General features: G+C 38.5%; 1 protein-coding gene across 2 annotated transcripts in view; it reads right to left on the minus strand.

Annotated features, from left to right (window-relative positions):
* The window catches only part of GALNT11 (polypeptide N-acetylgalactosaminyltransferase 11), a 54,200-nt gene that overhangs the window by 12,495 nt on the left and 26,217 nt on the right, over positions 1 to 15,488 (minus strand). For both annotated transcript variants that reach the window (XM_074869097.1, XM_074869105.1), the window contains exons 5-10: positions 14,212 to 14,337; positions 11,683 to 11,932; positions 8,782 to 8,899; positions 6,829 to 6,981; positions 4,117 to 4,335; positions 616 to 720 (exon numbers count right to left, since the gene is read on the minus strand). In XM_074869097.1, coding sequence (XP_074725198.1) covers positions 616 to 720; positions 4,117 to 4,335; positions 6,829 to 6,981; positions 8,782 to 8,899; positions 11,683 to 11,932; positions 14,212 to 14,337 — 971 coding nt within the window. The remainder of the gene's footprint in view (positions 1 to 615; positions 721 to 4,116; positions 4,336 to 6,828; positions 6,982 to 8,781; positions 8,900 to 11,682; positions 11,933 to 14,211; positions 14,338 to 15,488) is intronic.

Below are 15,488 nucleotides of genomic sequence, written 5' to 3' on the forward strand. Positions count from 1 at the left end.
TTGTTTATCCAAGTCCTGTTCTTTCAGGGAACAGAAATTCAGAAGTGGAATAGCAAAGGCTTCATGTAGTAATATAAAAACTCTCATTAGATTTTCACATCCATCCCCAATTAATCCCCAGATCAGCAATTCACCTGAAGCTAAAGAATTTTCTAAATTCCTTAGAATTCCTTATGTTTAACAATAACAACAGATCGTTCATTCACCCCAAACTACAGCCACTCCAGCAGCAGAGGCCTAGTCGTACAGTACACAAAGAACAGCAGGCCAGGAAAAGACTGCCTTAAATCTCAGTATGAGCAACTGTCTGAAAGAGCTTCTACAAATTCTGAAGTGTCCATCAGTGGATTATGAACCCATCAGGAGCCACTTAAGGATAGTCTTCAGTCACACAGACATTCGTGCCATAAAGATAGATTATAACATACAACACTCAGCATTAGTGGGTACAGAGCAGTAAGCTCCACAGTCTCCTCAGCCAGACTTGCAGTTTGAACGATACTCTGAAATCAGCTTGCTGATGAGATGTTATACTAGGGCATTTTTCCAGCAGGAAAACATACTAGCCATTTGTAAGATGTGAATCACTATTCAATATAATTAGGAATATCATACCTGGTTTTGATCATTGTAGTCACATTCTCGAACCACAACCAGGCCTCCTTTCTGACTTGGGTGACCCTGGGCAACCAGGCATTTGTTGGTTTGAAGGTGATACAACTATAAAAGGAAAACAGTTTAATGCACAGAGTAAGCAACAAACATCACATACCAAAGGGAACATTGGTAATGCTTTGAAAGCCCTAGAACTCAGCGTGCTCACAAAAAAACCTACCTCCTTGCAATTAAAAAAACAACTTTCTTCCCTTTTAAAATACCATTTTGTTTTTCAGATAGTTTGGAGAAAAAACACCATTAAATAGTTACATTTTGCTAATTACATCAAGATTTCCCTCTTTATGGTACAAGTGCAGTACACACAACCTGGCTCAGCACACACTGGCCGTACTCTCAATTTTCTTTCCCCCCTTCACTCCCCATGAAAGTCTCAGGACCCAGATACTCACTAGCTCAGGAACATCGACTATAAACTACATTTTACTAGAGTTTAGCTTAAACGTAAGTCCCATCCTACAGCGTCTCTTCATGAAGCAGGACCACGTCTTTGAGAAAGGAGAAGGAATTACTTAAATACAAACATCTTCAGAGATTCACGTTGTTTGCAAACTGACTTTCAAGAGCATTTCAGTAAATGAAAAGCCATAGTTATCAGCTATGTTATTTTAATGACAGATCAGGGAAGAAGAGAATATTTTACAAACACCCAAATGCTCATTCCAGTTCAAATGCACTACATAGTCTAATTTGGAGTAATGTTATATCAGAGGACTAGATTCAGGTCAGGAGCCTGCCCTGGGATGCAAAACTGGAAGCATCTACCATCAAAGCAAACAAGGAGGTTCTCAGCAAGTTAGCAATCTCTCTCCTGGTTTGGGGAATGATGCCCACCCTAGAAGTCACCCATCTGCAGAGTTGGAAGATTAGGTTGTCCTATTCTAACAGTCAAGAATCATTCAGATCTTGATGTATCCCCACAGAGTTACTCAGCGAGACAAAACACCTCTAGTCCAGCTTTAAATTATACGCATGCCCTGAACTAACTGGTAACCAGCAGAAGACTTCTTTTCAGCCTGATTATTTTTCTTCCCCTGATGGGGTGGGGATCAGGCTATTCAAGCAGCAATCACTGCCTGCACATCAAGAACTGCACTGCACACAGCCAAGGGTACAAAGGAGAAAGGCAATTATTCTAGTAATGGCCACAGCTACGCCATTTCCTTCATCACAGCAAAGAGCCCCGCTCTCTACCAAGTGCATGGGAGTGCATTTCACAGTCACTGGGTGTGTGCATGTGTGGGAGATGGCAGGGCCCCAGATCTGGCATGCACATTGAAAATAATTATTTCCAATCTGGAGCTGAATGTAGAGGAAAGAAGCATTTGCTGTCCTGAACTCAAGGCCAGGATGATTGATTAGCTAGCTGCATTTTATTATGAAGACGTACATAGCTGTCTCGGTATTTGTATCGATTCTACAGATTTTTAGAAACCAAAAGACACTTCCAGTAATAAAAAGAAAGAACTCCTCCATCACATGACAGCAAACATTAGAGAGAACAAATACCAAATAATATTCTTCTCTAAACACCATTTCTGGCAATAGCTGTCCCAAGGCACATCAACAGCCTCCTCAAGTGCACCATGTTTCTCCTGTTCCCTGTACACATCTGATTCAAATTACACAAAACCTTCTAAGTTACATTTCCTCACACCCCAGAGACTTCTAGGAGAGATCTAATTTTCATCATTCTTCACTCAACAGAAGGCTTTCAAACCATACAGCTACATGAGTTTTATATGATTTTTGTCCTTGTTTTTATTGGCCATGGTGATCAGCATTTGATAACACTGTTAAGAACTGTCACAATTTGTGATCATTACAGTCCTTCCCAGCTGTCAAACCAGCACTTATCTCTGGCCCAATTAGCTTTTGAGAATAAACTGGGATTTGGAGTGATTCAGCCTGAATCCTAAGGAGTCTGGCACGCATTGGTGACATTGGCTGATCGTTCTGTTCCTTGTAGGCATCTGGAAATAGTTTATACAATCATCAGAGCCAAAGCTGATTCTCTCACACAACGCTGGGTATAATTCCCGAACCCTGGAGGACAAAGCCAAGTAACTGCACTTTTCTGTGTCTGGTCTCCCCCTTCTTAAAGGGTGCACAAAGTTTTTCTCCAAATTAAACCATGGGAACTTATTGCTAGGAAAGTTTCCCCTTAAGTGTTGTTGAGGGATTCAGATCCCTCGAGTAGCCTCCCCCACATCAGCAATTCCTTGGTTAGACTTCTGTTTGAATGAAAGCAGAAAGCTATTCAATTTAACGGGGGGGGGGGGGGGGGGGGGGGGGGGGGGGGGGGTGGCGCGTGCGTGTCTGGCCAGGGGAATTTAACAACTAGGGTAATCAGCTCATTGTATCAGTTTTATTCAGGGAAACCACGCATGTTTTACCTAATAAATAACTTTACAGCTTGGCTAGGATACTATTATAAAAACACTGCAAAAACATGGATTCCCAGATAACTGCTTCCAAGCAAAAATCTAATGATATCAATAGGTTCTGCATGAACTCAGGTCCTCCAGCCTGAATTTACTTGCAGGACCAGCAACTCTCAACAGCTACTGTAGTCTGTGTTACCTTGTGGAGAAGGTCACATCGCTATTTAATGCTCCCAATTACTGAGCTAGAAGGGAATCTGCCACACATCATCTATGTGCACATGAAATAGTTTATTCAAAGGTCTTCTCTTTCACAGAGGAGACCTTGAGAAAGTTGTCTTGGCTTTGAAGTTATCCATTATTTTTGGAAAGCATAAAAAGGACACATCAGATGAATTTGGCACTGGAGAGAACAGATACAACCGTATGCTGGCTTTGCCTGCACGCAAACCCATAAACATAGGTGTCAGAACTAAGGCATGAATTTAATCATGATTTCATTCATGAATACATGTAAAAATTTATCTCCTCACTTCTACTTTAAAGAAAAAAGGAGCAAACTCATTTTTTGTTCATTATCTATCAGTCAAGACTAGAAAAGCCATCAGTCTCAAATGGAAATGTTCATCTTCGCAGAAAATTATCCAGTAAAAGGCATGAGTTTGGAAACTAAATTACATTGTACTCTTATCATAAACCAACAGAGCATGAATATTTGAGGCCAAATTTCTCTCTACCCAAATCCATCTTCAGAACCAACAGCCATGAAAATGAAAGCTCATTCTAAAAACATCAAAACTTTGTAACTCAGAGCTCTGAGGCAAGAAACCTCATTGAATAGTATCTAGTCTGAAGATGAACTGAAATATAGAGCAGAGTGAAACTGATTTGCCTTTGTCTAAAGACACAGATTCTATTATTTTTAAGACAGTTCATTGCAAAACTAAAACTCTGTACTGTGTGGAAACAGATTAGTGTTCCTGTATTTGAGCAAGTCTTTCAGAATCACAAAATAATTAAAAAAACAGCATTCTATATTTTTAAGAGTTTATCTTACCCTTCCACGCTGGATTATTTTCGGTCGTTTCTGTGCTCTGTTAATGAAGACTGGCTGTGGAGCTTTGGCGTTGGGCCCAGATATTTGCATCTCAGGATAGATATTATCTAAATACCACTTAAATGACTTGCAGTTCAATCTTTTTCTCAGTTCTACACGGTCAGTAATATTTCCATAGTTCCTCATCCTTAGCTCGGGTCTCAAAGCAAAATACTGCTCCTGTATTTAAGAGAAACAGGTTGGGGACAAGGAGAAAAGAATTTCAGATTATTGATTTCCAACTTTTTCGTGTTTGCAGAACTCCCCGTTTCATTTAATTTGCTAGTGCTTTCAACCATTGTTTGAAACTGGCATTAGGAAATTCCAGTATTTAGATTGCCACAGAAGGTGAGATTTATCTTGTCTACCTCTGAGCTAATCTTTCTAGACTGCTTCTTTTGATGAAGGCACTTCTTGGGCATCAATCTGCTGACCTTTTTTAGATGCCAACTTGAGGAGGAAACAAATTAGCCTCATACTCTGTTGGCAATAAGGGCATCCTAAAGTCATTAAGTCAGAAACAGATGTGTGTATCATCATCCTCATCTGGCAAAGATTTCTTTAAATTAGTTTGATTGCCCAATTGATTATTTTCATTGTTGTGAGGTTCAAGTGTATTTTGTCTTCCAGTTTCCAACCTTCCAACTTTACAAGTTACCAGGGCAAAAAAATTCTGTACCTGAACAGACCTATAAAGGGGACTACCTTGTGAAGTTCAGTTTTTCCCGTTCATCTGCATCACCTCCAGAAAGGCTCCCACAATGGTATTTTTTCATATTCTAATTTATGATTATACTTGGAATTGTACCTGGTTAGCAAGGACAGATTAATATTCCAGCTCAATTTTATAAACTGTTTAACAAACAGGGACAAACAGGAGTTCATGAATGTACAATGTGACATGAATACTATTACCAAAACTAGAAGAAAAATCCCCTTGTAGAGTCTTCAATTCCAGCTAGATGTACAGAGCTCACAGAAAAGGCATTGTATTTGCACATTAACTCATTTACTAGATATTATTTAGAAATCAGTTTTCAGGGCACTGAGCTATAGTATTTTGTTGGATTAATCTCTAGTAGACATCTGGAATTTGCTCACCATAATGTGGTTCTGACAGTTTTCAATTATCTACTGCTATCTCTGATATTCAGATGACAGACAGCGTCATCAAGACAAATTACACATCTGTCCTTATCAAGATCTTTGAGCATTTGGATGCACTTGATGTATCACTCCTATTTTAATAGCAGAGGAAGGAGAAGCATTGAGTATATTGGACTGTTGGACAACTCTGAGGAAGTTTGGAGATAGACTGCACATTGCTATCAGAAATTGGTCTGCTTCAAAAAAGTAGCTCTGCTATTCCAGTTGCATTTTTTCCTGGTTAAAGTTCAAATTTTAGTATCCTACCTTTTCTGCGTTATTTCCATTGTATACATGAACCTACTTCTTTTACATTTTGCTTTTGACAGTTATGAAAATTTTGCTGTTTCCCTTCCATTATGCAACTTTATTTATTAAATATGGGTATTTGCTCTTTGCTGTACAACAGGTCCTTTAAGTCTTATCTTTGTACCATTCATCATACAATCACTTCAATAAATTATATTGCATTACACTTATAAAAACAAAAATATTTCCAGGCTTGCCTTCCATATGTAAATCTGTCATAACAATACTCTGGCAACTATCAGAGAATTAGATTAGAAACAGCTGGAAACATTCAGGACATAAATCTGTGATAAGAGACTGCTAGAATCAGCAGTTTAAGTCCTTGTTGGACAAAGCAGTATCAGCTGGAAATTATAACAAAGAATCAATTCCAAGCTTCAGAGAAAGCCATTAATCACAGAACAACTGTGTCCAGACACCAATAAAAGAGAAAGTGATAGATCAAATCCACCAATGCATTATGGAGATGGAGAATGAAGATAAAAATTAATGACCCCTAATAGGTTCCTCAAACTGACTGATCATCAAGATAAAGGATGGGGTTTGAAACATAAACCTCTAAAGAATATGAAGTTAATAAAATAGGTCTTGTATAGAAATTGTAGGGAGCACAGGAGCTGGCCACAAAGCAAATCCTGTGGTCTCACAAGACACAATGTCCTCAAGTATCACAGAGATGAGGGCTTCACAAAAACCTGATCTACATTCAAAGCATCAGTACCAAGATCTGAAGACAAGGAAGAAATTCACTTGCCCTTGAATACAGAAGTCAATCCTGACTGATCTTCCAGGGCAAGACAGACTAAGAATCAGTCTGCTAATTAAAACAGAAAGCAAGCAAGCAACCAACAAAATCCCTGTCTCACTAACATGGAAACTACTTTAAGGCATATAGCAGTATATGGCTGCCACATAATACTGATTTGGACACAAAGCAATACAGAGCTTACAAGAACTCATTCATCATCTTTTCCTTCATTAAAAAGGCATAAAACTGAATCTCCTGCAGGCAGTGGAAGTAAGAGGGAGGAGACTTGAGCACTCAAAAGCCAAATGACAATCCTACAGAATTTAGGAATTCATGTCAAAATTAATCACACTACAAAATAAGACTATAGAAGAAAGACCCCATTAGAGCTGCTAACAGACCCCACTGTGATACAGTCCTTCGACAAATAAGCCAGTTAACTTATTTCATGACCTAGAAATGTCTCTTACCTTATATTCATCCATCCACACATGTGCCAGCCTCAGTGAGTTATGAGCCATAGTGTCCTGTCCCCCTGGTGAGCCATAGGGACGCCTTTTACGGAAAATGTGTCCCACCCTGGAGCAGGGGATGATCAGAAGTCTGCCACCACACATCCAGATCTGTCCATACAAAAGCAGAACAGACCTCATTGTATGTATACTGACAAGGGCCACTATCTCCTTCCTCAAGGGATACTTAGGTAGATCTATGCATTATGACGGGACTAGGTGTCAGCAATGTTGTCCCATGTATTATGCTTTCTGATAAATCAAATTATCAGATCCACAGGTTAGAAAATACTACATTTTTGTAATATCATCACACTTGCCACATAACACGTCATGGCTTACATGAAACAAATAGTAAATTTTCTAAAATTTTATGCTCTAATGACCTATTAGAAAACACTGAAATATACTGGCCAGGATTCAACTTGCAGATTAACACGTCCACACTTCCACAAGGGATAATGAAGATCAGTCAATATCATCAAGGGAGCCTGGAGATCTTTTCAACTAAGTATAAGCACCTATTTTACACAGCTGTTTGTTTCTGTTAAGTGTATGGGAACTCAGAAATACTGCTCACATTCAGATACTACACTTAGGTGCCTTCCACTGAACCCCAGATTTAGATTTCATTTACACTCTACTTCCATTTATTTTTTTAAATTTCTTTTTAAACCTCAGCTTCCAGCAAATCATCATCATTGGCCCTTTGTTGGACTAATATGTTTTCCAGTCTCAGAAAAATCTTCTCACATACCAGTTTATAATCAAGTCACTTTCAAAACTCCTCCTGGATAAGATAAAGACTAAAGTCCTTTACAACTCTCCCCCAGGGAGATGGGGCTTCCAGACCTTTTAAAGCTCTCTGAATATACTCCAGTTTTTCAAAGCCCTTTTTATTGAAACTGTGTATTACACAGTAACAACCATAATTTCCTCACACTCTGTACACTTCTACTCAGATATCTAATAATTGCATTTTGTACTGAAAACTTGAAAAAATTTGTTTATTCAGTACATACCTCTTTAAAGTCACTCAAATTTATGAAATGCCAGTTCTTGTTTTTGAGCTCTAATCTTGATTTCTCTAATGACCCAATTTGACAGACTCCTCTAAAGTTCTGGGTGTTGTATGTTTGATTTTAGGTTGGGGGGGAGGTTGTGTTAACTTCATTTTTTAATACCCTTTTCATATTTATCATGATAGCATCTCATTTTCAGGCAGATTCTTGTCAAACCTGTTGACGAATCCACTTCACAAAAGTGAAGAGGCAAACATGACATTGAGCACAAAAAGTTTTTTCTTTCAGGGGAGTGACATGGAAGATAAAATAAAATATAGGAAGCCCAGCAAAGCATCACTTCCAAATTTCCTGATTGTGACTTTCTCATTGTTTTCCTAATCAAGCTGACTCCTCTACAAGACTCTTAATTTAATCATAAAATATTTACATTTCCAGGCCCTCAAAAAGGAGGCTGAAGTGTCTGAAAAGCCCCATACATGTCTAAGGAAATATAATAAGCTTACTTATTACCAATGCTGCTGTGAGCCACGCATCTTTTTAACAGACTTGTGAAATTCATTAGACATTGCTTATAAACTCATTTCAGCAATTTGCATGATTGTTCTTTTCTTATGCTTCTCTGTGGGTATTATGAAATGCTCCACCTAAGAAAAAGCCACAAACATTTAACTACAGAGCTCCCAATTCTCTTTAATCTTCCCATTAAAATATAACTTAAATATTATTGTAAAGGCAGTTACTGCGTGCTGAAGGCATCCTTCCTGGGAATAAGTGTGACAATTTCTGAGTGCAAATAGCTATTCCAGTGCTAAAGAAATTGTACATAGGGAAGAGAAGCAGCCAGACACTGAGGTTCATACTCCAATACACGTAAAAGCCAGATTACCCGAAAAGATATTTCCAGATTTTCTCCTCCCCAGATGTCCATGCCACTATCATATTGTCCAAGTTCATTAAAGTACTCACGATACATGGCAAAGAGACCTCCAGCCATAGTAGGTGACCTAAAAAGGAATATTGAAAGTAGGTCATTTTTTTCTAGAGGAGAAAGCCCAGTAATTTCAGCTGAATCTGCTAGTCTTGAAGCTTAAATTTAATACATTTTAAATAATACAATTTAAATCCTGCAGACACTAGAAATCATCAGATCACACTGCTAGTCTCAAAACATTTGCAGATCTGTAAGTGGTATTTATGATCTTTTATTATTCCAATACCTATAAACCATATTTCTTTGCATAGCAAACTTGAGCAAAAGGGACAGGACAGAGAAAAAGGAACAAAGCTGTGTCTCTACAAAAAAAAAAAAAAGCCAAAACAAAAGTAAAAAAGTAAAAACTTGTGCAAGTTTGGAGTCCATTGAGTTTTCTACAGTGAAACTTAGGAGCTGCCTTTAATTAGATCTGTCTTTACCAGAAACTAGTTCCCCTACAGTTACAAATGTGTACACTTGCACACAATAATGTGCTCTTCCCCTCTTACAGGGGCAAATTATATAGGCCAGGCTTGACTGAACTGCAGAAAGAGCAGAGTCTAGAGTACACATTAATTTCCCATATCAAATTAGATCAAGAAACAAGGTCCAAATTTTAACTATACAAGCCAGGAGGCTGCTAAAAGAAATGCTACTCTGCAACTTAAATACCAGGAGCAGCACTGTTTCATCATTGATGCAGTGATCAGTTAATTGGTAAGTTATTTACAGCTTGTACATTTGCATAGATGTTCTCTTCAGCATTTTCCGGTTTTTCACCTTGCCCGTGTGTTACTAGAATGGTGCTTTATTTTGTAAAAATCTGTGTATGACCCCCATTGTACAGTCTCTAGATTGAATTGCTACTGTATCACAAAGTTATAATACGTGGATGCCCTAGAATATTTTTTAAAAAAAGAGTAAAAACACTACATAAATATGATATGATAGTTGGAACATACAATGGACTGGGAACAGGATTCTTCTCATCCTTATTAATAAAAACCTGTGATGAAACCAAGCCTGAGCTTTCCTTGCTTGTTCTCACACAATTTTCAACTACAGCTTCTGTCACTTTAAAACCTGGGTTGAAAGGGTGCTCTCAATTTTTCCATCCCTGACACCAAATTATTTCATTATGAAGGTCTCTAAAACATAAAATGCAAGAGTTTCCATTTGATGGAAAGCCATTTTCAAAGGCTAAATAGCAATCTAGCTTCTTTTTCAAAGCAGGCAGAGACCTCTAAGTAGGAAAAGTCACTTTCGTACTCAGAAAAGACTCCCTTTAAGTTAAAGTTCTCTGCTTTTTTCATGGGAGTTTTTCCTTAAAGTGAGTTGAAGGAATGCAACAGCAGTGTTGAACACAGCAAGAACTAATGTTCAGGCATTCCCCACATTAACTGTGAGAACTGTTCTTAAGAGAATAAGGATTTTAAGACTTTCTATGCTGGTTACCCATTCAGATTTTCCCAGGCTGTCCTTTCCCTTCGAGCTTCAGAAATTGCCACAGTGACACCTTCCAAACAAGCCAAACTGTTAAGTAACTTAAGGATTTTCCTGGCTTCTCAGACCAAATCTTATGATAGGCAGATGTGGAAAGACTAACTGCAGAGCTGTCAGACAACAGCAAAGAATCTTGTGCTGGAGCTGCTTGTGTCAGCCTGAAATGCTCTTCATTTACAGTCCAAGAGAAGGAAAGAGAGATGAGACTGCCCAATTTGTTTTTCACTTTGCAATCTTTTAAGAGTACCACATTATCTGCAATGAGTCAGTTTGTAAAGTTCTTCCACCTTACAAACCTGAATTCTGTCCTGAGATAGATACCTGCAACTAGAAAAGGCACAATCAGTTTCTTGCCATCATTCTACCAGCACTGGCCTGTCTCATGAAGGGATTCACACTGAGACAGCTTCTATTCTCATGTCTGAACCAGATGCGTCTGCGACTAAAAAAGGCGTCCACTGACATCATTTTATAAGTTACATGTCCAGTAGGAACCAAATATTGCCAGTTCTGTACAGGCAAAACAGCCATCAATGGTTAAGACTCGAAAGACCCACAAAAACAATACACACAGGTTTCCAACAGACATTTTTTGGCATTTGCAACATTGTGCAAAGAGACAGATCATATTTTAAAGATGTTTTCCACATCTATGTGCATTCATTTAGGAAGCTTTATGACAAAATAATTGCTTGTTTGAGGAAAAATATAAATTAAACCTGAAGCAAAGAAAATGATGTCGACATAGAAAATTACCATATGCTCTGATGTTCTCTCCCATCAGCTAGGGGACCACCTTCCTATTACCAGAAAAACATATTTTCCCAATCTAGCCATTCTTTAGCATTTCATCACAGAAATTACAGAGTCTATATAGAATGGGATACGCAGGCATTACTAGCACAAAGACAGTTATCAAAATCATCATTAAGCCAAACACCCAGACAGACTGGAAACAAACATCAATGCATAGCTCAAAAGTGAAATTATTGGACAGATCTAATACAGAATAGCATGAGCTCCTTCAGACTTTCATCTTTAGCAAAAGCTGCTGATATAAGCATTCTCTAGAAGTGTGTCTTCTTGACCTAATAAGACAGATATATCTAATTCGTGATTAAATGCAAGAAATTAAACTGAAATAGGTAACAGTAACCAAAACTATTTCCAAGTAAAGCAAGTCAGATATTTGACAGATTAGGCATCTGCTTCTAAAACTGCACACCCAGATAACTCTCCAGAATGCTTAAGAAGTGCTTCTGATCATCCATATGTTACACAGAGCTTCACACCACATAGGAGGAACCTTACTTGATTGGAGCAGTGGCTCCCTCGGGTCCTTCCAGTTCTGACAAAGGAACAAGATCCCACTTAAAGTGCAGGCCCCAGTTAAATCCTCCGCGCACAACAGGGGAAGAGCTGTAGGTAAGTGTGTCAGCACTAATTATGTCAATTACAGGGCACACCACAGTCCTGCGATCTTCTCTGATGGGAGTCAGCAGAGGTTGTAACCACATCTCGTTCACCTCACAGTGACTGTCCAGGAATACCAGCACTTTCCCTACAGAGGCCAAAGCACACAAAACACAAAGATCCATGGTAGCATGAAACACACAAACACATATGCTATTATATGGGCAGCAGAGTATCAGCAGTATCCTCACCACCCTGTGTAACAGAGGGAAAACACCATCTGCACTCAGAGCACTGACAAACCAGAGACTCCACAGGGATTAGTTTAGTCACAAAGGCAGAAGGTATATCCTGGCTATTCACACTTTGCTATGAATTGCTCAAGTGGGCCATTATTTGCATTTCTTTGACAGGGTTTTATAGTCATCAAATTTTCTACCCAGATTCTGCAGAGCTACTGTACTTTAAATGAAACATCATCAGACCAGTGCTCTAAGAGTCAGGAGGTGCATTTGTCCTAATGCAGAGCACCTCCCATGCCCAAGTTAGACTACAGAGATAGCTCAAGATGACAGATACTGGACTGGATGAATTATCCCCATGACAAAGCTGGTTTTGTCCACTGACTGTAATTGCCCTGGGCTCACTTCGTATCATGCTTCAGGATCCATCCAGTTACTGTTGCAGCAAAGATCTGTGGATTTTAAACAAAGTCATTCTGATGAACTAATCCACATTTGTCCATGACACAGGCCACAACACTTTATATTCAGGAATTGAAATAACATAGAGCATTGCCCCATTTCATTAGCTCCAGAGTGACTGCGGATTTATACCAGTTTAAAAGGAGAGTGAATTCCCTAAATGGGCATAGCCAAATCCACCAGTATTAGACCAAGCAACACTTCGGTCCCATCAGTTTACATGGGGATTATCTGCCATGGTCAGAGAGGACAGTTTGATCCAAGAGACACCTGCAGGCTCGGTCTAAAAAGTCATCTGAATTTTTAGGATGCAACATGAAATTTACGTAACGCTAGAATACGTAACATGGAAGAGATGGGAAAGAGCTTTAAGGAAAACAACTTTGAAACATGCCAATATAATGAGACACCCATTAACAACAGACAGTATTTGACTGAAGAAGAACAATAAAATGACTTAAAATTTCACTAACTCAAACAACTGCTATCACAGCTTGGAAAGTGTAAGCACAATTTTCTCTCTGGATTATGCCATTACAATGCTAATGAGTAAACATCAATTAAGAGACTTTGTCTGCCACTCAAAATTATTTGAAAGAGTAGCACATACTTTCTCAGACACCGAAGAATTTAACTGGAAGCATATTATGATAAAAGACACACAGTGTACATAAAGCACCAAATATTGTTTATCCCAATTAACACTCACTGAACAACAGAAAAGCTTGTATGAGAAGTGTTACAATTAGATTGGCAAATTAGAAACCAGATTAGTGTGTACATTAACAAGGAAGCTGACTGCTATTTTAGAGCAACAGTTTTCACGTGAAACATGCAGAAAATATTTTGCGACCACAATACCTAGTGCAGATGGAGATGTTCCCAAGACAACATTCTTTCAGGACAGGAATAAGGACAATCTACACTTCCTCACTAAATTTTGTCAAATACTGGTTTTGTTTTACCATGTCACTGACCCATTCTAAAAAATTAACTCATTTTATCAAAAGCAAACTTCTGCAGGAAGAAAAAAAAACAGACAAATCAACAGTTCAGACAACATTTAAAAGACACTCGAATTTGACTCCAAATTTGCACAGTCATTATTGGGGTGACTTGAAAAATCACCCCCTCCCTTACACAGCACAGATTTCCTAAAGTTAATTACAAACTATAAAACCACTGAATTTATTATATCTACTCTATATTTACATACAGCCAAGTATCAAGTCCTCCTTTCTTCCTTCTCATTGAGTAACAGAAAAAACCTCAGGTGAGGACTAATTCAGTAAAGCTATGAGGAAATACTGGAGAAAGCTTTATAAAGATCATGGTCAGCTGCATGATGTAAACATTTAAATACACAGGTAATGTTAGTTAAGGTCTCCAATTATCATTACAGAGGTATCACTGAAGACTTTGTGTAGCTGTTGTGACATAGGTTAATATAACAGCCAAAGATCAATACAATTAATTCAAAGTCAGTGATTATTCTGAACCAATTGCTAAAATGTCTCTCAGCTAAGACAGCATTATCTCAAATCTTCCCCTCAGCTAAACTGTGTAGCTTAGAACACGACATGACATGCAGAGCCCCTACAGTGGGCTAAAGCAATCACAGGTCAAACATACAACATCTGAAAGAGCTGCACTACAGAAAGAGAAGTCACCCAATTAACATATGGTCAAAGTATGCAAGGAAAAGAGAAACAAGAAACTATACCTGTGGCATGAGAGGCTCCAATCATCCTTCCTCGAATCAAGCCTTCCCGCTTCTCATTTCTTACCAATTTTGTGGTTTTTGGAAGTTGAGTTTTAACATATTCACCCAAGTCCTTCTTCAAGTCAGCTGAGAAAAGGAAAACACAAGTTCAACAACAGGATGGAAACTGTAAAAGCTTTGTTTAAAGTCCCAAGATATTAAACTCAAAAAGGGTGAAAAACTCGATCAAAAAGCTACCCCAATACAACACAGCTTCAAACCAAGGGTATTAAAAGGACAGTCAGTCATCCCACATCGTACACCTGCCCTCCAATTCCAGGGGGCCTTTCTTGTTGTTTTACTTGCACATTTTCCTATTAACAGCTTCACTTTTTCCTGCTGCATTATGGAAACGCACATGCACAAAGCAGGTGCACACCCTGCACTGAAGAGGGTGATTGACCATACCACTGGGCCTTCCACAGGGCGCATTCCTGCTGATAAGCACTTCCTTATATTTTCCCAATTAACTTTTTATATGCTGCCACTGTCTCAGGTTTTACGCTTAGCCTCGGTTTCCTGAATACAGACTGGATTGTGATCTTTCTGTTCTGTTTGCAAAGCCTTTTGTACAATATGACTCAAGTTAACTGGAACTACTAGACTCTATGCTAAAAGGAATTACTGCTGCTAAAAAAAAAAAGGCACTGTGCAAAGAAATAGAGTTTCCAAATTCTTCTCATGGTGACTGTCATTTGCAGCAGAAGTAACGAAAACCCTTTCACATGTTCCATACACTAAAACAAATGACTACACCTTTAAAAAGAAGCAGGAAGACACATTCTATTATCTGTATCTGCTTAGCTGATACAACAGCAGATACAAAGTACAACTCACTCACAGGCTGTTGCTTTTCTAAAAATCCCTAGGATCAAAGACACTTCTGGCAAGCATGTGCTTTTGAAGGACAGCAAAGTTCACTGAAATCTATAAGCACGACTGTAACTTGAGTAACATTAATGGCACTTTTAAGAGTAAAATTGCCATAAAGAGTAAAAATACTTTTTTCACCTGAGGAAACCTGAGTGGTTTCTAACATTAAAGCAGGACCACTGAAGAGAAGATGGACACATGAAGACTGAAGTGATAGGAAAACACAAGTTAATAAGCTTATGGAGGAATAAAAAGCAATATAAAATGAGAAAGAAAAACAAAAAGCCAGCTGAGACTTCATAGAGAACCTGGATATAGAGAGGCAGACAGACAGACTTTCAACAGAAAGGAATTTTATTATTCTG

This window comes from Strix uralensis, chromosome 1, assembly GCF_047716275.1.
Source record: "Strix uralensis isolate ZFMK-TIS-50842 chromosome 1, bStrUra1, whole genome shotgun sequence".
In the NCBI taxonomy this organism is placed as follows: Eukaryota; Metazoa; Chordata; class Aves; order Strigiformes; family Strigidae; genus Strix; species Strix uralensis.